Source organism: Falco punctatus, assembly GCF_963210335.1.
Source record: "Falco punctatus genome assembly, chromosome: 5".
NCBI classification, from domain to species: Eukaryota; Metazoa; Chordata; class Aves; order Falconiformes; family Falconidae; genus Falco; species Falco punctatus.
The window spans coordinates 81894648-81920032 of NC_137584.1; the positions used below are offsets into that span (position 1 = coordinate 81894648).

General features: G+C 42.1%; 1 protein-coding gene across 2 annotated transcripts in view; it reads left to right on the plus strand.

Moving 5' to 3' along the window:
• MAP3K21 (mitogen-activated protein kinase kinase kinase 21) overlaps positions 1-3283 on the plus strand; it is a 43456-nt gene extending 40173 nt beyond the window's left edge. For both annotated transcript variants that reach the window (XM_080388864.1, XM_080388865.1), the window contains one exon: positions 38-3283. In XM_080388864.1, the coding sequence (XP_080244990.1) occupies positions 38-462 (425 nt within the window). In that variant the 3' untranslated portion in view covers positions 463-3283. The remainder of the gene's footprint in view (positions 1-37) is intronic.
• The last annotated feature ends 22102 nt before the right edge of the window (positions 3284-25385 follow it).

Here is a 25385-nt window from a genome sequence, read left to right on the forward strand (position 1 = left end):
AATTGGCTCATTTTGTTTGGCCTTTCCTTTCTCCTAGCTAACGGATTTGCTTCAACCAATGATGTCTCCACGTTACCAGTTCTGTCAGTTACTGGAACTCTGCACTCTCCGTCTGTTCAACAAAGAAGCAATCACGGTGGTGGTTCAACTGAAAAGCAGAGCGCTGTCAATAGTATAGCAAGGCCTCGACCTTCTTCTCTAAGAAGTAAAATTGATGCATGGCAGATTATTCCACGTATTATTAAACCAAACTCTAAAGACTCTGAATATTTAGAGGGCAATGTAGATCCAGATGTTAACTTGTTGCCAGATACTGAGGAAAGAACTAACTGCCACATGCCCTCATTACTTGATATTGATGTGGAAGGTCAAAACAGAGACTGTACTGTGCCTTTATGTAGAGTGAAGAGCAAAACTTGTCGGCCATCTATCTATGAACTGGAGAGAGAGTTTCTGTCATGAGTGCCTTTCATTTTAAAAATGTTTGCTTTTTAAAGGGGAACAAATGCAAAATTCTTGTCCATCTAATGCTTTGTGCTGCTGTTTTCTGATGTACTGTGACAAATAGTACCAAAATTATTAAATTGGGCAGCTAATTAGGAAAATGTAGTGGATGCCTTTTTCGAATGTTCCTTGGAACCCCAGCTAATAACTCTAAAAGCACAATGCTGCAAAATAGTATTCTAGATTAACTTTATAAATATATTTTGAATGACTAAAAGAACATATCCACCTCCTCCTGCAGTGTCACGGAAGTTTTCTTTAGGTTTGAGGGGTTTTGCTAGATATTTAACTTTTGCACATTGAAAAAATGAATGACATAACAGTAAGGTTGTGTTCTGTCAAGAAGAGTTTTGCCGAAGAAGTGGCTGTCTGCACCTTGCCTCTGTGGCCTGTAGAATTAGGGAGTGGGGCAGGGGATTTAAGGTGCTGGTGCGGGAAGCTCTGTTCACTCCTCGTTAAGTAGCTGGTTACTTTTCAGCATTTGATACTGAAATTGGCTAAGGACCAGCAGCTGAATTTGCAGTCTTTGCCCTTGCTTTTTGTGAGAGCTTTCAACTGTGTGCATTAGTTTCTCCAGAACGTTACACCACTTGTATAAACACCTAGGTTTCAGCCACCGTACTGATTTGAGAGGGTAAACCAGTATTGCGATTGGATTAAAGGTATTTGACATACTTTATAATGTGAAACAACATTCCTTGTTAGGTAAGGATACACTGGAACATAAATATTTGTACTCTTAAGCTTTTGAAGACTACAGTGTTTGCACTGAAAACAATATTCTTGGTTCGGGATTTTTTGTTTGTGGTGGAGGGGTTTGCCCCCATTCTTGTTTTTTAAACTCTGCTGCACCTTGTATTGAGGAAAGATGATGGGTTTTAAGGATGATTGGGCTTGATTTTAAGTGAGCCAACAGTGCATTTTACTGCACTCAAATTTTAAAACTGCAATAATTTAATATTACATCTTTCAGTATGATTTCTGTAGCTTTTCTTTCTAAAGTTACTACTGAGCGCTCAGTTGTTCATATTTAGGAATTAAAGGACAGAAACAGATATTCTTGACTGGTTTTCAGTGATAGAAGGGTTCCAGAAAATTGCAGATAGTTAATTGTGGGGGGAGGAACATTTAACCCGATGACACTGACAGTTTGGGTTTTTTTACAGTATCACTAAGTGATTAAATAAAACCAAATGTATAGTTTACTTTCCCCGCTGAAAGCATTTCTAGAATTAAAGGAGCATCCCTCATATTCCAGTATTTGAAGTCTTTAATTTTACATATCACTTGATATTTAAATAGTCTTCATAAATAAAAATAGATAATGTTAGAATAAAACTACGATATTGCCACCAGAACACTGTTTTGTTGAGACCTTTGTTTTACACGTTTTCTTCTCCTTTACTCTGGGGTCTGGGAGTTCAGTTGTTCAATAAAATACACAATTGCTTAAAGCTTCGAAACCAAGGGATCAAAAAAGAAAGTGTCTGGCATGCTGTACAGTGGCTACCTTGAGGGTGGCAGATAAATACATACAAAATCATGAAGTCTTAATAGCACAGAGCAGAACGCAGAAAATGCAACTTCCCAGCTCTCAAAGTGAATATAGAAAAGGAATTCCTTAAAGTATTAGTTTACCAAACGTAAAGACAAAACCACTAGTTGTCTGTAAAACTAAATGCTTGCATAGCAGATTAAGTTATTACATTTTGTTCAAACCTGTTTCTGTTCCAGTATTCTGTGTCAACGTGATTCAAGTTGCATACTGTTCTTTGCCCTTTCTTTAAACTTTAATTTCATCAGAACACTTTAATAGATGAAGTCTTAATATTAATTGTTTTCATAAAATAAAGTCAGGTAATGCACATGGATCAAATTTTAAATATAGCTTGATAGCAGATTTATCTTCAAGGCTTAATTAGAATTTTGGAGCATTATGTGTATTTCAACTCTTTCTTTATCAATTATTCCTGTGTAATACTGAGAGAAAAGGAGTTGATTTTATTACATGTTTCTGAAGAAAGTATCTCTGTTTGGCTTTCTACAGGAAAATCTCAGGTGCTGAAATATTTTTACTTGTAAACTTCTGTTAAGTTCTGTACTTGTAAGGTTTATATAATGTTAAATATTAAATTTTTCACCCAGTGTTTTGTAATCAGTAGTATGAGCATAAAAAGCCCTTTGAGTTGTATTGTTTTCAGTTATCAGTGACTTATCTCTCTTTTAATTAAACAAAGATTTCTATTCCTGTTCAGTGGGTAATTTCCCATAGGAGTGGGACATGTGATATGACCAGCCCAGTGCGTTGTAGGTAATTTAGCAGTTTGTATTCCACCTCTTATTCTGAGACTGTTTAGGTAAGCCATCTCAAATATTTCTCTTACGTGATGCAGGGTTTTTTAAAGCTGTAGCTGTAACGCTTTATAATTGTTTTTATAGTTTAAAATTATAGGCCAGTCTTCACTGAAATTAAAAAGAGAAAAAGAAAAAATTACTGCAATCATGGTTTCACAGTCTGTATTTCACTTGTCACCAGAGAAACTTTCTATAAAGGTATAGGAATCTGGTATGCCTTAGGTGATCTGTCTTGGTTAAAAGTATATTTATTTCAATGTAGTTTAATACCCTGACCAAATAATAATTTATGTTGACTGTTTTAGCATAAAACTGAAGGTGCTTACACTACAAAGATTAAGATAAACACTTGACGTGCTGTTTTACAAAACCTGATGATTTAAATGTTTTTATTTAAAAAAATAAATATTTTGTAGCTCCTGTATTGCCAAGTGACCTGAATTTTCTTGAAAAATATATTTTAATGCTTTCTTAACAAGTATAAAGGAGTTCTCTGGCGAATAACCAGGAACTATAGACTATGGGCCACCCAGTTCTTGGAACATTAGAATGTAATTGTTACTTTAATTATCCAGTACAGTAACGTGAACATTCCTGTAATTTCGTGCAATTGATGTGGGCAGAAACATATGGTGTAAGCTTGTTCTTTCTTTCATGTGACTATAGTATGTCTTTTGATGCTTTTACAATGTTGGCTGGGTAGCGATAGAGCAGTGGATAGAAAATACATTCTGCGTCTGATTCAGCATCAAGAATACAGGTAAGGAATAACATACTTCTGTTGTGGGGTTTTGGCGGGGAGAGTTTGGTTTTTTTTGATTTTGAGGGGGGCATGATACTTTGTGTTTTATTTGGAGTTGGTTTTAGGCAAACGAAACCAATATTTTCCTTGGAATATTTTTTTTTTTGACACCTTCATTTGTGAACTTTCCTCTTCTTTTCCCCCCTTTGTGCCACGTAGCCCATCTTTCAGCAAGGAGAAGAGGAAGTACCCATGTGTATGGTGGCAACAGGCGAGGTACAGCAAAGCCTCTAGCGGTGCAGAGAAATTCAAAGCTCTACACTCAGTCTTACAAAGACACGTCTGCCTAGAGCTTTCGGGAAGGCTGGCTAGATAACAAGTATCTACGTGGCCTGTGAGTGTCAGTGTCGAGCCCAAATCATAAGCCAGGCTGCACAGGCAGTTTATTTTATACATAATTTTATAATGGTAATATTAAGATCTGCATACAAGTGTGTGGTAATGGGAAAGAACCCACTCTCCCTAGCCACCTCCCTTTTTAATACAACCAGTCAGATCACTACAGTGCATGCATTATGAGAAGCTAACAAAACACTGTTATCTGGTGGTACTTTTTTTTTTTTTTTTTTAAATAAGTTGAGGGCGTGTGAGATGGCAGTATCGGGTATTTTAAATTAAGGCCAGAGTCCTTGCAAGTGTGTAATGGATTTCTCCCTGAATGTAAGTGAAAATGAGTAAACCAAATATGAATTGGTCATTCCAGTAATGTTAAAAAATCCAGTATCCGCGATGATCTAGCTAGTTTGATAAAATAGGGGGGTTTAACCTAAAGAAAGGTTTTTTGTTATAATAGGTTGAAGAATGGATTTACTTTTCTATTTCACAGAATCATGGGATCATTTATGTTGGAAGAAACCTCTGGAGCTGAAACAGTCCAGCGTGCTCTGCTAGAGCAGGTTGCCCAAGACCACGTCCAGTCAGGTTTTGAGTATCTCCACAGATGGAGACTGCACAGCTGCTCTCCGCAATCTGTTCCGGCGTTTGACCACCCTCACAGGAAAAACACTTTCTTGTGTTCAGATTTAGTTTGTGGTCATTGTCTCTTGTTCTGTCACTGAACAGTGAGTCTGGCTTCCTCTTCATTTCCCCTTTTCAGGTTTATAAACAATAAGAAGATCCTCCTGGAACCTTCTCTTCTCCAGGAAGAGAGAATAACAGTCCCAGCTCTCTCAGCCTTTCCGCATATGAAAGATGCTTCAGTCCATTAATTGTCTTTATGACCCTGCACTGAATTTGTTCTAGCAAGCCCATGTCTATCTTGTACTGGGGAGCCCAGAACTGTACCCAGGACTCTAGGTGTGAGCTCACCAGCACAGAGTAGTGGAGAAGGGTAAGCTCCCTCAACCCGCTGGCAACACTCCTCGTGCAGAATGCCATTGGCCACATAGCGAACTTACGTTCAGCTTGTTGTCCACCAGGATCCTTGGGTTGTTTTCTGCAAAGCTGCTTTCCAGATGGTTGGCCCCCAGTGTGTACTGGTGCGTGGGGTTGTTCTTTCCCAAATTAATTTCCACTTGACGAGATTCCTCTAAGCCAAATTTTCCAGCCTGTCCAGGTCTCTCTGAACGGCAGCGCAGCTATATCTGGTGTATCAGCCACTCCTCGCAATTTTACATCATCAGCAAACTTGCTGAGAATACACCCTGTCCCAGCACCCAGGTCGGTAATCAGCAGGACCGGCCCTAGTATCAACCCCTGGGGTACTCCACTGCTGACTTGCTGAGATTTAAGCAAGTTGTAGTTAACACCATCTCATATTTTATTCATGTCATGTAATGTATTTTTCCTAAGTGGTCTAGGTAATTGCTATTTTTCAATTACATTCAGAGGCTTTTTTTTGGTATCTGTTTGGAAATTAAAGGCATAGAGACTGTTCTCACGACTAGGCTTTAGTAAATTGCGTCCAATAGTTGAGATCCAACATCAGGGTGGCCAAGGTCAGTGCTTCTTAAGGTAACAGCTTGTCTCTTCAAAATCTTTACAGTTTGCTTTAAAAGCAGAGTCATCACTTCAGCCAGGGTGACTTCAGTCAAATGTCGGATTTGGTGGTACTCACTTGAGTGATCGCTGATACGGAGTCTTGTGCTCTGCCGCACTGCTAAATTGCTTAATTTAAGGAAAACATTTGCGTTATATCCGAGAACATCTGTCTTCCCTCCCACCACACCAACGCATGCAGTTACGGGGTCTAACAGCTTGAATCTCTTGTGGCTGCTGAAGACATTGGTGGCTGCTGTGGTCTCCAAAGAGGAGACGGAGAGGGCACAGCAGTGAACCCCTCGGCAGAAAGCTGCTTCTTAGCACTTCTCCGAAGAAAAAAGGTGCCCGATGCAGCCCTGCCTACTGTAACTGCTGGATTCTCTGCGTGCCAGAGAGCTTAGACAAATGCTACCTCCTGCGCCTCTGCCAAGAGTTCAAATATACCTAGCTAAGATCTTCGTTGCGGTAGTCGCTATGAATAGTCTAGTCATCGGAGGGCTTGCCAATCGTTACGGAAGCAGGTGGGAGTCTGCAGATTTGGGGCCCAGGAGAAAACGGAAAGAATAGGGCTATTCATTCCCCTCACTGTTCTGCAAATCACTTGAATAATTCAGAAGTTTCTGAACTCCCTTTAGTGGCAGGCAGGATTAGCCAATAATATTTTACAAAGCCTTTTACTTTCTGCTGCCTCCCGGGCTGAAAGTGATGTTTGTTCCCTGTGTTAGATGGCACTTGCTCTGCCTGATAAATGTTACCAACAGTCAGAGGGATCCAAGATTCCTTTCCAAGCCTGATGGAGAGAGGTAGTTGTGCTAGAAAGCAGGTGGATGGAACATCAGGTGTATCTGCCAGTAGTCTAGGTAAACCCAAGATTTACACTGGGTGATACATCATCCAGTGATTTAAGCTATTTTGCGTGGATGGTTCCTGACAGTGCTGGGTAATCTCTTGCAGGCTGTTTCCAGGGGCAGGGTATTCATCCAAAGGGAATCCACTTCGGCTCCACAGGTGGCCTGCACATGATCAGATGCCTTCTCGACTGTTGTTAGGGAATGGGTACGCATCTCCTCCAGTGCCCGCGCCGCCTGAAATGTGTCAGGCAGAAGTGGTAATGGGATTCTGCCACCCGTTGTATTCTCATCAAAACAGCTCTCTCGCTGTAGAACCCCTGAAATTATTCACACGGGTGACTCCACTCTCAATTTTCATCAAATTTTCATCAAAACAAATTTTCCATCACCAAGGGCCTGATTCCTCTGTGTTCATGATGCAGCTACTTGATGGCTGGATTTGGGGCTAAGAGAGACAGACCCCGGTTTACCCACAAGAAATACTTACTAGACAGATGTTTGTGGGCAAGGGAATACCCTTGTCTTTATATTTTATTTTTTTTTTATTGTACCTTAGCCAATTTAGACCTACTGAAAGCACATCTCTTGGGTGCTTTGTCAGGTTGGTTGGTTTGTGGTTTTTTGTTTGGTTTGGGTTTTTGGTTTTTTGTTTTTTGGTTTTTTTACCCTGGCGGTTCTTCTCTGATTAAGCCAGTTCTGTTGGTTTATAGAACCAGACCATTAAAGAGAAAACCTGTACTGTCATTACCTATAGCTAGAAGATGTAAAGAACAGATACTGTCTATGGTGACACCACATTGGATAACTACGGTAAGGCATTTTAAGAGTGTCAGAGCGTTGGGGTGATCACTTTAGCAGCTTTGGGGAACTCCACAGAATACATTCTTCTCTCAGGCCTGCACAGCTGCCATGGGGTACTGATTCCATAGTTGTACTAAGCATTGCAGAGTATATTTAGAAGAAGAGTGTGCTTGAGGCACCTTTTTTGGTTTTTTTTTTAGACAGTTCTGAATTACTTCCAGAAAGTCAGGGGTGCTTTTTGTGTTTGCACATTATGTGGGTGTAGATACTAAAAGCAAAGAGAGATTCTCTTGTAGTTGTAAATATGCTTCTGGAGTATTTTTATCTCCTTTACCTTAAAACTTTCTAACGCTTTCAGAGTTTTGGAAAGGGATGAGCAGTGCTCCCGCTTTTTAGCTGAATATGAGCCAAATAGAGGGGTCTGGCTTATATGTACCCCAACAGATACTGCTGAAGGTAGTTCTCTGATGAAAAGTGCTGTGTAAATGTCTATGTAGTATGTGTATATATAAAGTGAATGCTTTTTTAAAAAAAGATAATTAATTCAACTTTTGTGTGCAATGATTGTAGTGCTTGTTTTGATTTTTTTTTTTTTTTTGATACCTGATGAGTTTTTCTGAATACCTGTGGAAGTCAGGATAGGATGAGGCTGGGTTACAGTTGAAAAGAAGCCAAAGTAGGAAAGTTTTGTCTCCATTTTCTCCTTTTCTATATAGTCCAATTTATCTTGCTGCAAACTTATCTTGCTGCTAGTGGTGAAAACACCATGAGATCCTGTAATTCACAAAAGCCTTCATTGTAAAAGAAAGTACACTAAAAATAGCAGTTTGAGGCAGAGCGTGAGAAGCAATGAGATTAAAGAGATACACATACTGAATATGGAAATTTATCAATATCTAAATCTTGTAATGCAAGCCAATTAGCTTTTCTCTGTGAAAAGGAACTTAAAGAATAAAAACTGGAAATATTGGTTTACCAGGTATACAGAAGACCAATCGTATTATAGTTCAGAGACCGGTTATTTATCACCCTTTTCCATTTGCTGTTACAATATGGTTGAACCTTGATTTTGCATTTGGGCAATACCGAAAGACCTCCTGCAGATTTCTCCTGATGCTGTTCAGGGTGTGTGCACCAGTTGTTACAGAGGCAGGAAAATGCGTTCTGTCCCTGGCCGTTGCTGCAGTGAGCATAGGCAAAGCGTCACTCTGCTCGGATCTGTTCTTTCTTGCAAGTGTGGCTGTGCTTCCTGGGTCTTTTTTCTTCACCTGTTTCTGTGAAGCCTGTTTGTTTCTGGAACTGTGCCCAGGGACTTGGTTCAGGACTTTTTAGGATGGATTGGTCCCATAGATCACTCTTTCTCTTTTTTTTTTTCTCTTTTTTCTTAACTTTTTTCTTACCAGTTTTTCTCTTAACTGCTCTGTTTCGGTGGTTCAGGAGGCACCACCGAGGTGTTTGCTCATTTTTTCTTTCTAACAGTGACCTCCTAGTGTGAAAACACCCCGATGTGCAGCAGGTCTCCCCTGTTCACAGGTGTGTGTAAGCATCAGGAAAAAAAAAAAAATCACTTTTGTGGTCTGCTGCTCTACCAGTTCTCGTAACAGCAATTCAGTGGCTGGTGCAATGATGTGGTATTTTCCAGTATTAGATGTGCTGGTGGGCTCAGAAAAGAGGTTTAAGTTAATTGTTCTGAGGAAAGCTAAAGAATGGTTTCAATAGAGATGGCTGTTCTATGTCCCAGGGGCCTCATTTTGTCGATCCTTCTAGAGTAACCAGTGTCTTCTACCAGTAACCAGTAACTTCTAGAGTAACCAGTGTCATTCCCTTACCCCAGTCCACTCACAGGCAGGTTGCTTGACTTGTTGACGCTTGTCTGTTAAGGAATGAAAAGCTGATCCTGTAGAGTACACTGCAGGAGAATTTTACAGTTGTCAGTTGCCAAACACGGCTAAGTGGAATTTTTTTGACTATGTTGTAAGCAGAGTTTTTTACAGCACCAGCTTGGCTGATGCTCCAAGAGCACGGCTCATCCATGAGAAAAGCACTTAAGTGCACTGGCAAGGGAACAGATTGTTTCTGTCCTTATTGCTGACAGTTTCTAGATTTATCATGTTCCACCTCATTTTTTTCCTTACCAGGGTAAACCATACAATTCCTTCAATGTTTCCTCCTGAATAACTTCCTAGAAATTAGATCACTCTCTGGGCGCTCTGTTGCATTCACAATTTGGGAGGGAAGCAAAACAGTGTCCAAAAATCTCCAGCTGAGATCATTTGCATATCTGTGACAATGTTAAAAGCCTTGTTGTGGTCAAAATTCACCTGCTACTTCTCCCATTGCCAGAAAGCTTGTTATCCTGTCTTAAAAAGAAATGGGGTTAATTTGTCAAGTCTTGCTGAACACATAGTAGCTGTTACTTGTCATCTTTGAGATGCTTTCAAAGGGTCCTGATTGTCTTTTCAAACATTTGAAGGAAATTTGAAGGTGAGCTGGCTAGTTCAAGATGTACCATTTTCATAGCTCTCCCCTGCCCCCCCCAAATTAAATAAATAAATCACACCACCACCATCTGTTCTTTCCAGTCTTTTGCTTTCCTGTGCTGCTTAGAAATGACTACTCTAATCAGATCGGCTTCAGAACAAAGTTCATCAAGCCCAGCTAATTAGTAATGTTTTGGTTTTCCACTTTCTAAACTTTCTCTAGACTGCTTTTCCTACTTAAGTTGAAGTCTTACTTTTACTTGTTGGTCTTAATTGTGCTAGTAACTGTTTAACAAGTGACCTTTTTGCAAAAGATTGCAAATGGGATAATACGATTTCTTGGCATCACCTAATGATGTGATGGCTTTGCCTGCCTGCTGGGAATTGTATCACCACTTGCGGGGCTTTGTTTACTTGGTTTTATTACTATTGTATTTATAATATGACTTATTTTTAGATTTTCCTTCCAATTTTACCTCATTTTGTCTCCACGTACTCTTGCCTTTTTTAAAACTTTTTGGTTTTTTCTACAGACTTTTGCCTTGTCTTTGATATCAATAAATAATTCACAATTCACCCAGGTAATTTGTCTTCTGGAATTTCATTTCCCTCACACTGAAATAGTTTGAAGCCATGCCCTTGATCCAAAGTTTCTAACTTATTTTTCCCTTCTATTTTTTCAGCCTATCCTCAAGTCCTTCAGGTATCAAAATTCAGTTTTGTCAGTCTGGGGAAGGGGGAGAATAAGGAGTCTCCCCTTTTGAAATAAGTTCAAAGAGATTTTCTTCAGCACCTGTAGTTCTTCCTATGTTTTGGGCTACTGGGCAAGCATATGAATCTGTGATAAGAGAAGCAACATTTCTGTCCTCCACTTTTTAATAAGCTTTGTCTTTGACGATTGGTATTCTGGTCATGATAACTTCTCATAAATTATATTAATTGACTCATTGTTCATTGTATTAAGACTTTCAGCTCTTCCTGATCCTTCCTGTGGTTTTCTACAACCATCTAATACTATTTTCATTCACTTCTCTCTCTCCTTGCTTTACTGTGATCATATTTATAAATCAATGTGTGTTTTCTCATTTTTAGGCCCGTATCCATGTTGCCTTATTTTCCTGTCTGCCTTTGTCAACTGCCCCGTTCGATCCTTATTTAAAACCTTCCTCGCTAGGTTAAGAAATCAATGTGCTGGATGGAGTCTTTGTCTGACAGCTAGTCTAGGTAGGCTTTTCCCCAGAGGTGTCCGATATCAAAGAGTTAAAGCCACTATATCGAAGTGTTATCAGTGCAGTGACCTCTCCCATGCCACTTTCAACAATAATTAACCATGCTGTTTCAAGGAAGATTTAAAAAATGTGCCTGTGTAATTGTACTGGATCGATCCAGCCAGGTTAGTTTGCATTTGCGGTTATAAAATACAAGTACTTGAGGATCTCTGCAATTTTCTTTAAAAGGTCAATTGGACCTAAGCTTCTGAAAACTCACATTTGATTAAAATAAATGCTGTCTTTTTTACTTTGGGACATGCTTAATGTTTTTTCTTGGAAATGTGACATTGTATGGTGTCTTCTAAAGTAACTTTACTTTTATGCCGTTTTCAGTGTCATGAATTCAGCCAGAAAGTTGTAGCTACCGGCGGCACAAACTGGAGGCCTGACCCTGGTTCCCGGGCACGCCTGGCATTTAATCCTGGGCGAGTCACTTCTTTGTAGTTTACCCTGTAGCTCTGGTCTGTAAGATGAGCACAACCGTTTCATCCTTTTCTGTAAGCCACTCGGAGAGCTGCAATCAAAGGCACCACGTTTCGGTGGTAAACAGCAGCTAGAGCAGAGTTAAGGCATTAACTTCACACACAAAGGGGAGCTCTGGCTCTGGGAACAGTGCGCTGCAGCTGTGCATACTTCTCTTTCAAAGCCCAGGTTCCTTGCAAGTTAAACTTTAACTTTAGTAAGCAATAATTCCAGTAACAACTGGCTGCAACGATTTAGCCAGTGATTGCCACATTAGGGAGATAATTACACAAAGTTTCATGTGGGTGGTGTGGTTTTGGTTGTGGTTTTTTTTTTTTTTTTTTTCCCAAGGTTCTAATGATTGGTCAAAGCTATTAAAACTTCACATTGATTTCCTGCTTCTTACAACAAATGCTGTTACGTTTTCTCCCTCACCCTAAATTTATCAGGATACTAGGTATTTTCTTTTGTCTGAATAAAAGGACTCTATATTTCAGCCACTGCTGCTTAATCCTAGTCTCGTAAAGCTGCGTTACCTGATTGCTCCCCACGTCTGGAGGGGGCAGTGAATGGGCTTTATTTGCATAAAGAATAACGATTTTACAGCTTGTTGAATGTCAGGAAAAATTCTTCATGTTGTTCTTCACAGCAGCATTCTCCCTTGGAACTGTTCCATCTTTACGCTGGAGGTAGGATTTAATAAATTAATGTGAAACATCGGGATGAGGGAGAAGAGTTACTCCATCATGCAGATTTAGGCATCTGGCTCTATACAGAAAGAAGTACTTGCTGTAAAATGGTGTAAGAGCAAGCTCTGACTGGGTCTCTGGAGATTCAGTTGATGGTATAGAAAGCCTTGGCTCATCACTGAGCTACAGAAATTTGATGCCTAAAGCTATACCATAAATCTTATCTCCCTAGAATACAGATTGTGCAGTAGTCCACTGAAGAGCTAGAGGAACGGTTCATTACTACCAGCATTCACCACCACAGTATCTGCATGCTTTAAGGGTATGAATGTAAGACATGAGAAGTAAATAAGGTTGAAAGCACGTGGGGTTTAAAGCCTCCGGCTTCAAATTCCAAGGGAAAGCAGTTGATGGAAGAGCTGCACAGCAGCACCACATGATGCCAAGAGTCAGTTCTTTAAAGAAGCCAAAATGCAGTTCTCTGCCTTTCAAGCTAACCGCCACAGAGAGCTGAGGAGGTGTTTTCTACGAAGTCTGTACTGATTAATAGTTGCCTTTTTGTTATCTTCACTTTTGGGCAGGCAGCCTTCAGGGTCGCTGTGGCTGTAACCTGCCTGCTGTGTCTGTGCACAGACGTGGGATGTTCGCAGGCAGCCAGGGGCCTCTAGCAAACCCCAGTCAGTCCCTTTTGTTTCAATAATACGTTGCTTTTAGTGACTTCTAGAATTGGAGCAAGTTGGGACTCTTCAATAATGCTTCTTTGGACAAAAGGAAAGCAAAACTGTCCAAGCAAAAACTTTTTCAAAAGTGTGGTTTTGATATCCAGTGTATTCTCGGTTTATCTCTGGGATCCCAAAGATTTCCCATCACAGAGAAATTATAAGCCTCTTCATTAATTTAGAGGTGTCGTAAAGGGACACCTTGCATTTACTTGAGCTTCGTGTATCACCTTGGATTTCTTACATTACAAATGAATTTCCTATTAATGGACTGTTTTGAAGAGAAGTTTATCACACAAAAGCTTGAAATGGATAGATGCCAAAAGTTCGGAGTCTTTTTCACACAAGACGGAATAATTCCTAGGAGGAATCTTCTACTTCGGGAGAGCGTATTTTGGATAAGATGCTAAAAACCAATGTCTTAACCTCTTTTTTCTGAAGGGGAGAAACACAGCAGTCATGCTGGCCAGATTCCAGCATACTTTTAGTTCCCTACTCGTCACAAAAACAGATTCTACTCTTCTTACTCTGAACTACTGCAGAGAGTTGATAGCTGAACAATTGTATTGCAAGGTACAACAGACTGCATTTCAGCAATAACTGTTGCTACTCTGTGCCCTCAGCCTTGTACATTTGTCTTAGGATTTTAAACAATGCTATAAATGCCTTTTGGAAGGTGAACGGAAGTCTAAGGTTTTCTGGATTTAATGATGCTTCAGTTGCTCGCTCACTCACTGGTATGCCAGATGTGCTCATTTTGATGGACAAGTTTGCTGGTTTTCTTAAGATCTACTATAATCAACTTTCTGATGTAATTTGAGTCATGCAATGAGTGGATGAGAAATAGTAAATGAAAAGTGGTGTCTTGTAAACTCATGGACTTTAAACCAGTTACCAGAGATGAAGTATTCCCAGTGGCACTTTATGGAGTAGGTTAACTAAAGAAGAAATCAAGATTAATCTGCTTTCCTTGGTGAACCTTGGAGACTGTCAAAATTACAGCAGCTGTAGCTGCTGGGATGTAGAAAGGCTGGGGCTTTGCTGTGGGGTGGGGGAAAACCCCAAACCAAACAAACCCAGAAACCCCATCCTTCAGCATAGTTTCTGTCTTGTAGGCCTGTGGACAAAGGCGGATGGAAGATGCCTGTATTTCCATAGAGAATAACCAATAAGGGCAGGCACGTTCTCTCTGTGGCAAGTAACTTGCTGACAAATGAAACATTGACTGCAAAGTGTGGATGAGAAGGATTGCCAACCAACATGAGTGTGTCTCCAGACTCGCTGGGTGGGGAAAACTGGAAGGTGTAGCTTGCCCAGCATCACTGGAACCTCTACTGGGACAGGGGCCGAAATCAGTCTCAGAAATCTTGATCGCATTCTTACTCTGCTCATCAGCTGTGCCCTTCTGAATAATTGATAGGTCTCCTGAACAACTTAAAGATATAAGAACAGCATGTGCTCTGCTCCTGCAGAGTTAGGGTGTGCATCTGCTTCTCTTAACTGAGAACTGAAGACCAAAAGAAATCCTTTCCCTTCAACAGCTTTTTATGATGGCTTTTCAAAATGCTGTCATCTTTTGGTACCCAAGGCAGCAAACGGGTAAATGCTGCCTCCTCTTCCCCCTGCCCCATACTGGTAGTGAGTACAGCAACAGAACAGAGCTGTTTTCTATTCAAATATAAACATTCAACACCTGATTGTCCCTGCTGATTAGCAGGGAAACCTGAACTTTAACCCATTCAATTAAACTCCTTATTTCCTCCAGTAATCATGAGTATATGCGCAATGCCAAATTCCTCTGCTGCTTACAGTGATGAAGTTGGAAAAAGCGACAAGTCCTGAGGAAAAGGGGTTGCCTTTGCACTTGGAGATTTAAAGATCATCTTGCAGGTTAGTTTGTGTAGAACTTTATGCTCCAGGTAATTAACTCTTCAAGCATTTAATGGGAAGGTAGGAACCCTGATGAGAAAGTAATCTATTAAGAGTTGTGTACAATGATGTAGCAAAACCTAAAGCAGTTAAAGAAAATCAGATTTCCTTTGCCCAACGTGGTTAACAGGTATGATGATGTGTATGCAGCAATGCAACAGGATTATTAAATAAGCCACCTTTGAAAGTGGGATAATTAAGCAAGCTAGGATTGCATTAGAGGCATAGTAGAATTAATTGTCTTTTAAAAATGTTTTTTTCATGTGTTGTTCAAAGCCCATAGGGGTGTCTTCCTGCTCCTGCAGTGTGGTATCGTGTGGTTATCTGGGGGTAATTACATCTGAGCTTCCTTCATGCTTCCTTCACCGCAATCACAGCTGGCTGAACCGGTGCCCTTGTGGTTCGAGGGGAGGCTGTGGGATGACTGGAGAGGAGAAATTCCATGGCGTTAGTTCAGGCTGTCTTCCCGGGGATTGTACGGAGCGGGAGTGCACGGCAAACATTCGCTGGGCAAGAAATGAAGGTTGACTGGATGCAGTTCCCAGAGGAGGGGGTGAAGCCCTAACAATACACGCCAGAAGCTGAAAGAGCACCTGCTGACTATAGAACGGGATGGCTGTAGGGGTGCTGCTGCTGCAGGGCACCCAGGCCCTGGCTCTGGAGCGGTGGGAAACAGGAGCCACACGTGGCTCTGGGTGAAGGCTCCAGCTTCTTTCCCTGGACGGTGGCCAAGGCAAATGGTGCTGTGTCAGCACGGTGGATATACAATACCACTGCCCCTGTTTTGAACAGTTTGTTTGCAGCTACAAGAAGGAAGAGAGGCCCAGTTTTTCTGTCTTGCTGCTTTAATTCCCTTTTAAAACTTTTTTTCAAAGTGCCACTGTACAAATAATCCTCTGAGAAGTTCACCGAAATGTAAGGCACCAGTCCCCAAACGCATGTTGCATAAATCGTTCTAGGGATAAATTAGTGTGGAAATTCTCGGTTTAAAATACATTTATGCAATCATCTCAGTGAATTAAAGATTCTTTTTTCTAAAATAATAAAGAATGTCTAGAAGAAGCATAAATCTGCTACAAATGTAGCCTTGCAACTCCAAAAAGTTCCGGAAAGTGCCTTTAAGCACCGTTTGTAGCTGCATAAAGGTCTGGAGCTTCCTTGAAACTTCAGTCCTGTGCTTGAGCTCTGGGAATTCAAGACTAATAATTAAGGTGAAAAGTTTGGCAGTCTTGGTAGCGCTGTGTAGATGTAAAAGAAGCTGGGACTTGAATCCTGAGAAGTGATATAAGCCATTTGCTCTTCCCACCTTTCACCTCTCTTGTCCAAGCTAAGTGAGCCGATTTTCCCTGCAGCATCTGGCTATTCCATTTCAATCTGCCAGTTTGCTTGGAAAGCCCCCTCCTCTCCAAAAGGAGGCAGGAAGGGAGAGGCTGGAAGACAGCAGCCAAAGCTGGGGAGGCAGCCCCCCTGACAGAGAAATTGCCCTGCGTCCTTGCCACCAGGATGGCTCCTCTACAGCTACTTCATCACTTACACAAAAAATAATGGACTAGCAGAGCAAATAAACTGTGCAGCTTCCTTTGTCAGATGTTTAGTCAAAATACTTGCAAAAACCTGTCCCCTTGGACAAGCACCCAGTCAAATGATGAGCTTAATTGCTTACAGTTATTATTTTTCATCCAAAGAGGCTTGGACCACTTGAATCCACTTCTACGGGCAGAAGGTGAAGGTACCAGCAAGTAGTGTAACTTCACAGCAAAAAAATGAATGCTTTTTGATGATGTGGCAGACTATTTTCCTTCTCAAAAAGCCTGTTATTTTAAAACCACTTTTGATATAGTAGATTGCTTGTACTTTTAAAAGGCCACCAGGAGGACTTGCCAGCAACAAGTCCTGGTGTGAAAAAGGAGAAGAAGCAAGGAATAGATGGCCATCTCTGGAACATTGTCTGATATCTAGAGGAGCTTGACACTGTAAGGTGTTAGGTTTGGGTTCAGATTTGCGATATTTGATGTCATGCCAATGCCAAAATCAAGATCAAGGGACTGAAGGCAAAATTTTATAGAAAAAGTAAAAAATTATTTTCTTGTGCTTCATCACGCAGAAGCCAGCTTGTCTGTTAAGTTTCGTGTGCCCACTAGATGTCACCAATGTATGCAGCTACTCATAAACAACTTCCATCGTTGCTTGAAAGACTCGGATTAGCTGGAAGTTCCGTTAAAATTTGTGGTGGTACAAGGATTTATTAATTAATGGGCAGGTAGTAGATGGAATCATGGCAGGCAGAGGGCAGCTGCATGGAATAAAAGGGAATATGTATGTTTTGAGTGAAGAAGTGACCCTTCTCCTTTCCACGTGCTTTGTAAAGTCTTCCTCCTCTTCCCTAATTCTTCCCCTTGACATTCAGCAATTAACATAATGCAAAGTGTGATGTCCTGCAAAATCCCGGTCATCTAGAATGGGCTGGGGCAGCATATGGGCAGGCTGAAAAATCATCCACACAGTTCACAGTTAGTGACTTTTGCCATTGCTATATGCAGGTTTGGGTAACGATGTTAACTAGTTGCAGCAGTGATGGGGAGCAAGCTTCCAAGTTTAAGCAGAGAAGCACGCCGTACAGTCTCTCTCCATGCACGGACCTCCTAAAGAGCAAAGCTCTAGTCTTGGGCAAGTTCCTTTACCCTTAGCTGTGTCCTCCAGAGATAAAGAGTGGCTTCAGGAGATGCGGTGAGATTTAATTATCTCAATTTTTCCAATTAGTTTCCCTTTGATTTAAAGAGAACCAGGATTATGCCTAAGGGTAGTAAAGGGCTTTTAAATATGGATAGGAATATTAAATACTAAGTATTTTTATTTGAAGAACCAAAAAGAAAGAGGAAAATGGCAGAATTACCCTCTTTCACATAAATTTTTTTTGGTGAAGACATTCTCTTACTTTTTCTTTAGAGATGAAGGAAGAGGTCATCTTGCTGAAGCCCTGATCTGCAATATGGGAGATGTGGGTTTACCTCAACTTCTTCTATATGACTTTGGGAGCAAGGTTCAAGGAAGAGACTTTAAATAAAGTTTATAGGGGAAAAGAACTTAGCAAGGATCTGTTTGACGATACCGAGTGCTCAGACCACTTCCTTTCTCTCAGTGCCTTCGTCTCCTGGCCTAACAAGTTCAGACCAGGTCTGTCCACTAACCTTTGGCTCCTCTTGAAGCAACCATACCTATTCTTTACTCTTTTTCCTTTCTACATACAGAAAATCATCTAAAGTTAGTGTTGCGTTGCAAAACTCACCCAGCTGTACAGGCTGCTTATTGATGCTCATTGCACTTTGCAGGAGTTCTGGATGTCCTGGCTCCTCTCAAAGAGGCATATTTTTCTCTCTCTTGGTTAATTTTCCTTCTCACTCCATTGAGGGTTTCTACAAGGCTTTCAGGTTTGCTTCCTTTTGTGGAGATATTCAAGAAAATGGATTCTTCTTCCATATCCTTATTTCTAGAAGGAAGAACACGCAGGTACTACTGTTAGACCACGGTGCTACCCCATCATATTTTTTCCTATACTGAAGTTTTACATGGGTTGACAGAGAAAACAGAGTACTGGCCAGGATAGTAGATCACATGATTTCTCTTTTGTTTTGTGTACCTCTGTGACCTCCTTGTGTCCTTAGAAGCGGGTCAGGCTGTAGTGCCTCTGGCAGCACTTTTCTCGTGCCCATAAATAGCAAGCCAGCAATTACGGAAAGCCATTGTAAATTGAATTGGTAATAGGGGCTTGGTATATAATTCCGCAGCCACCCAAGAGAATAAGCTTTAATGACTTTCTGCAACTATCTCATCTCTTGTTATCACTTCTGTAAATACATTCTGCGTTGTTTCTGTGATTAGTTAATTCTTCTGCATGGAAGTTGCATGCCTTGTGTCATTTTTCATATGGTTCTCAAGAGCGGATTGATCAGGTGCTCTTAGAGGCACATCTTCCATCAGCAGCTCACGTTGCACTACAGAGTCCTGACAAGTCATACACTAACGGTTTTCAAAGGCTGGTTTTCTCAAGGTGTAATTCTCCTCTACACACGATGTATAGTCACTGCCAATTTTTGCCAGAACTGTTCTCCACTGCATACACCTCTGTGCCTCTGTGCAGTAACACCCCCGGTATTCTGGGGGCATATGTCACTCACACCCAAATTCATCATATTCTTGCACACACACTGTGCCTTATGTTGCCTTTTGAAGTGTCTGTAGAAAACTTGCTCTGTCTTTTGGTGTAAAAAGCATACAAGGATGATAGCTTCATTTGAAACCTTTTTAAAGCAGAGAAGTCCCTTCTGAGGAGGGCATTTCAGCTCCTTGTCTCTGTACAAGGGCATGGAGATGAACACGGGCTGACAAGACCAGTATGAACGTTCCTCCAGAGTTCATGATGCCTGCATGCCTCTGCACGAGTTGTATCTTATTTTCAGTCTTTCTCTTAGTGACACTGTGTATGTGACCTTCAAGTTATCTCTCAAATTTCAGTTCTGCTCCTTAAGTCCCACCGAACGCTTTCTGCAGCCTTTCATTCTGACCCGTTCTTGTCCTTTCAGGACACTGTCGATAGATACTTTGCCCTGTATTCCTTCAGGAAACTGTGATACTATCTAATAGGGAAAAAAAGTACTAGGAACAGATTTTAAACCACAGAGCAGTCTGTAACAGTATTTTCTCTCATATGGCATATTAGAAGTGCATATTGAACTCTCCCTATTTAGGGGGATGTGCCAGAACTGTAAAAAAAAATGTTTTAAAATATTGAACTTCAATCATAACAGTAAGAATATCCTGCTAGCTGGATGCAGTTGTGTTTATCAAACGTTTCAAGTTCTAAATATTTACTTCAATGATTTACTGCTACTCTCTGCTGCAACTGGTAGATTCAGTTAGTTATTAAATGCAATTAGTAAACTTAAAAAAAAATAGTTAACAACAAAGGGTATTCTTGGTAGCACAAATTACTGGGCAGTGGAGCACTAAACATACGACTTTCCATGCCCAGTCTACCTCTCCCATTAAAGATATCTGAGAATGAATTTTGTGTACATTTTTTGGGGGTTCTTTTATCGTATGCATTCTCTAAATCAAATCCAGAACTGAGGCCTTTAAAAAAAATAATAAATCTCATATTAGCTCTTTGTTTCACAAATGTAACAGACTCTTCCTTTGAGCTGTGATTTTTTGGTTTGTTTTCTCCATTCAAAATCACATAATTCCCATAGTAGGAACTGGATCCTTCATATCCATTTTCAGTTTTTCTGGTTTTTCCTCTAAATTCTGTATTTTTTTTTTCAAACTCTAGGTTCATCTGGATGAAATTCGCTGCTTGTGGAAGAGTTAATCTGGGTGATCTTGCAGATGGGGTACCCCCTAGGAGTCTGCCCTGCCCCCTGTGCTGCCTCCTGCTGTAAGGTACCAGTGCATTGGTGGGATGAGCCTCACTGCACTTGGTTCCAAACATGTGCAAAATTATTAATTTTCTTCCAGTGTTTTCCAGATGCTGGAGAAAGTCACCCCCTCATGTTTTCCATGCTTTTTTTTTTCTTTGTCAATTCCCAGCAGCTGGCTATGTGAGGTGTCTTCAAAAGCTGTTTGCTCCGTGATAACTGTTTTTCGTCCTTGCTCTCAGGCGTGAGCTTCTCATTTCATTCTCTGCTGCAGGAGCCAACAGTTTGACAAGCTTTCCCATGGAACAGCCTCTCCCTTTAGCCATCGGGTCTCACCGTCAAGCTCTGGTACATGATTAAGGAGTCTGTCACATCTGACTTAATTTAGTCACAAATGCCTAGCTGTAAAACATTAAAGGGGCTTTTTCTGTTACTGAACTTCCAGCAGTTTCCTTTCTTTTGGAAGAGAGCGTTTCTGAAACCCGTTTCTGCAGGTGACGCGGTGCGGCTGGCACCGGCTCCCTAAGCCCACTGAGACTGCCACGGGGATGAGTTGCTCCATCCCTGGGAATCCTGCTCCTCCCGCAGCTCGGCTGACGAGCGGCCGCTGCCGCCAAGGGAGGTCCACCCTGCGCCCCCCCAGCCCCCCGTGCCCATGGCCCAAGACCTCCAGCTCACTTTGGAGCTGGGGGTACCATTGTGGGAAGCAGCGTGAGAATCACACGTGGGCTCTTCACTCTGGCAGCGTGCGCGTGCTGTTAGCCTGCCCTGACTGGAGACTTACTACATTTGGGAAGTAGCTCGCTGATGAGTGTAAAAATAACTCTCGTATTGTTTAGTGAAAGCCAGAAGGTTGTACAAAATAGGAGTGCAGCCTGCATGCACCAGAGGAAGATGTTTTAATTGGTTTCAGAGCTGTACAATGGGGAGAATGAATCCAACAGCATGTGATGAACTGCATAAGATGAAGACCATAAAAAGAAACACAGCTTGTCTACAAGGCTGCTTTGTAAGTCGGAGCACTTTCTGTATTGTAATAGAGAAGTCTTTTTAAAAAGCTAATTAAAAATTTATCTGTAACGATATTTTTTGGAAGGGCTTGGAAATGCTTGAGTGCCAAGATTATTGAAGGTGTGCTGGAAGAAGAAAATCATATTATTTTAAGGAAAAGATTTCTTTTGGGCATTCCTCATGGACTCCTTTTTTGCAAATGTTAAAGCTCTGTAGCCTGGTTTTCCTCAGTGCCTTGTAATACACGCAGCATCACAGCAGTCTTAATCTGAGATATTAAAATGCACATTTCCACAATTATTAAATGGAAAATATTTGTTACGTAACTCTTCCATGGTTATGCTGATGTAGTACTTTGTTACTTAAACTGTGTTGAGAAGTTTCTAATAAGGTTTCAGAGCTGCTGCAAATGAAGTGGTTTGTTTTTCATAAACCCCTTTTTTTTGCTTCCTTTTGCTGTCCCGTGCTACCTCCTCCCATTTTACTTAAAATACGCATATAACCAGCATATGATTTAACACATGCAACCTAAGTGTGCAGCAAGTTAAGGACTTCTTGACAAAATGTCCTTACAGAAAAATGGATACAGAATGCAAGAATCGGTTCAGCTTTAGCCCAACAATCTCTGAGGACATTTTCCTTCCCAGCAAGTGCGGGAACAGCTGGGTGAGGTGGTACCAACAGATGGGCTCAGCCGTGCCCATGCAGGCTGCCGGGTGGGACCTGATGGAGATGGCTGGGGCTGCCCCTGTGCCCCTGGCCACCCTTGCCCAGTGCTGCATGAGGGGGTGTTATCCCTCACCTCCCTTGTGCCATAAAGCCCCTGGTGGTGTGATACCAACTTCTCGCAAAGGAGACAGTGGCATTTCTAAATGGCAGAATTACCATCTCCACTCCAAGCGCTACCGCTGTCCTCTGTGAATACGGTGAGATACAGAGCTGGTAGGTGTCGGAGACATGCAGAGGAATAGTGGCGTATCCATTCCCCTGTTTGCAAAGAAATGCACAGCCCCTGATAAGAGCTCGGTGCTGGAGCAAGATAATTAGCTGCAGCAAAGTTGAAGGTTTGATGGAGCAACTGCTGGGGATTTGCAGAGTTGTCTGGCTCTCCCTGTCCCTGATAAATGACAAAACATTTCTCAAGGAGAGCAAACTAAAGGAAAAGGTTAGCGGACTTGTATCTGCCAGGAGCTTGCCAGTCTCTTTTGCGAGCCCACCTATGCTTTTGGTCCCCAACAACATCGCGGGACAGTCAATTTTAAAACTGAAGCTGAAGTTACATAAATACGTATCCCTTCCTAATAATTTAAACCTGAATTCTGATACCCTCACTAGGCTTTCCATCATCTGGTATTCTGATTATAACAAAGCAGTCCTTCCTTGCTTTCCCTGGCCATTAAGAAGTTCAGGTAGCCCCACAGTCCACCTCCACTACTCATTTTCCAAAATTAAGAGCTTTCTATCAGCTAAAGCAATGCTGTGGAGGCAAGAAGGTGCAGAGTCCAATGCAGCTGGGTAACAGCAAAAGCACAGCTCTTTTTGGTGTTTGTCAAGCTATGTGGCCACAGAAACAGCCGCTGGAGGATGAAGGCTGAGCTGGGCTGGGCTGTACGGCGGGGGCAGCCCCACAGCAAGACCCGCAGCGGTGATTGCCGATGCTGTGCAGGGGCTGCCCAGCTGTCTGCTCCTGCATCTGATACACAGCGTCAGAGAACTGGAGAGAACCATCCTGGGAACCACTGGCTGTGAGCAGCGTGAGGGTGGCATGCCCATAACGGGGACATTTGGAGGGCTGCTGGCAGCTAACATGAGGAGGTGTGGAAGGATGAGGTGTCCCCACAGATGTGACAGAAGAAAGAAATGACATGAAGGAAGAATTACCCAAAGTGCTGAAAGCTGAGAAATGCTCTTGGCTTGTCAAATGAACAAAAACAACGCTGTGAGCTTTCTGTTGTTTGTTTTTACCAAGAACTTTTGTTCAGATGAAAGTGGTACTCCTGCTTGCTGCTTTGCAACAGCATTCATGGCCACTTCAAAAGCCTGCGTCTTCTGTCAGATGCACAGAATAAATAGAGGCGGTGCATTTTCACAACAGAGAATCATTAGACCCTAATGGAATTAATTTGCTTAAGGACTACTAGGGCTGGCAGCTGTCACTGTGATCGACATTGTATTGTCATCTCTTTGGGAAAAATGCAGTTTATTCATCCCAGAGGAAGGGAGAAAATTATAGAATTGGATTTTCTTCTGGTGCAAATAAGTAAAAAGATCGAGTTAAACTCCACAGCTGACAGGAGCATTATAGAGGCCTGTAGCACCTTCTTCTGCCTCCCTTTATCTCTGGGGCTGTCAGCGTGATGGGAAACATCTCACTTAGAAGATCATGAGATTTGGATTCTCTTTCCGGTGATCCTATAATATATTTATTGCTATCTTCTCCAGTGTTCTCCTTTTCCTGTAGAATGATTTCAGACATCGTGCTTTTTGACTGATTACCCCCCAGCTTTAAAGAATCACCACTTTTCACTAACAGGCTTTAAAGTCAAAGACTCCCAAGCAGCCACCTGTCCTTAACAGCCCCGTGTTCTGCCCCTGTGATAAAAGACCTCAGACTACAGAAACTGAGACTGGTTCTTCCCAAGCCTCCTCTGCCAGAGGCCAGCGGGTGGTCTGCAGGGGGAAGGTGGGTGTTACTGAACAGGAGAGGCTGCCCAGCTGGTGCAAACATCGTGTTTAATGTAATGATGGTTTAATTTTGTTAAGATGGGCATCTTGCTGTCTAGTGATACAACGTGTGCCCTCTGCCACTCAAAGCTAATTGAAATGAAGTCACGAAGCAAAATCAGAGTCTTCCCTGCTCAGAGTAAGACTCTCACCCTAAAAAGGGCACTAAGAAGCAGCAAATATTTCTCTGTCTTCCACGGTGCTCAGCAAAGACCGATGTAAGAAACCACCTGTTAGTGTTTTCCTATTGCAAAAAAAAATCAACCAAACCCAAATTTGGACAAATCTTACCGTTTTCTAAACCACCTGGTAATATTATTTCAATATGATGAAGCAGAAGACCATTAAAGGACATCCCTTTATTTGAAGAAAAGTGATGTTAAGGACTCAGCCAGAGGTGAGAGGTATGACCAGAAATGCTGCAATTACCAGAGTCAATGCTGCAATCGAGCTGGAGGAGGGGAGACAGACTCTTTCCCTCTTCTTAACCCCTGGGTAAAACAAACCTCTGGACTCATGGGTTTACGCCACATGGAATCTGCAGGAGCCTGTGCTGGTGACACAGAGGCAGGTGGTGGCCACTCTGCTGACACGGGCCACCGTGCTGAGCTCGCCATTGACACACCAATACATGGGGAAACTGAAAACGGGGCTGACGACAGGGCTGTCATTTCAGGCGGCGAGTGGGGGGCTGAGCTGCTTCCAGAGCTGTCCCTGGCAGTTTGCAGAGGAGGGAAAGGAGATGTTGGTGTGGGATGCCCAGATGCCTGCCCCTTGGTGGGGAGCCCTGGACTCCAGCCTGGCCCCGTTTGCTCCCTGCACACCGAAACCTGCAGCGGAGCCTGGGCAGGTGCCAGGGGTAGCTCAGCCCTGCGCTGACAGAGACCCCTCACCCACTTTGTGCCAAAGCCAGATTACAAAACTGCTGCTGCTGCTACTGCCACACAGCCCACCCAAGCTAATAAAGGTGAGTTTTCCAAGACTCAGATTTCATCACCAGCTAACGCTTGAAAAGTTTTGCTAAATACGGCAGGAACTACAATGAGCATTAACTGTGGAGTAAGTTTGTAGTCCCTGAAACAGGCTGGTGTTTTTCTCCTGTGCTTCCAGCTGAGCCAAACCGTGGCAGAGCACGCCTGCGTAACGCTGGGAAATTCTGCAGCTGCCAGGAAGGTAATTTTTTTGGTTCGCTTTACTATTGCTATTCAGTATAAACACAAATGCTTTCAAGTGGATTTCTTTGCAGCACAAATTTTCTTTCTAGTCAGTGTGAAGTAATCTAGCAACAGCAGGGTCCAGCTGAGGGGAAGGTGCTGCAAAGTAGTAATTAGTTAGTCTAATTGAACAAGGTTGAGAGTAATGGCCTGTGGTTCTGGTGGTGGTGGGTAGGGTT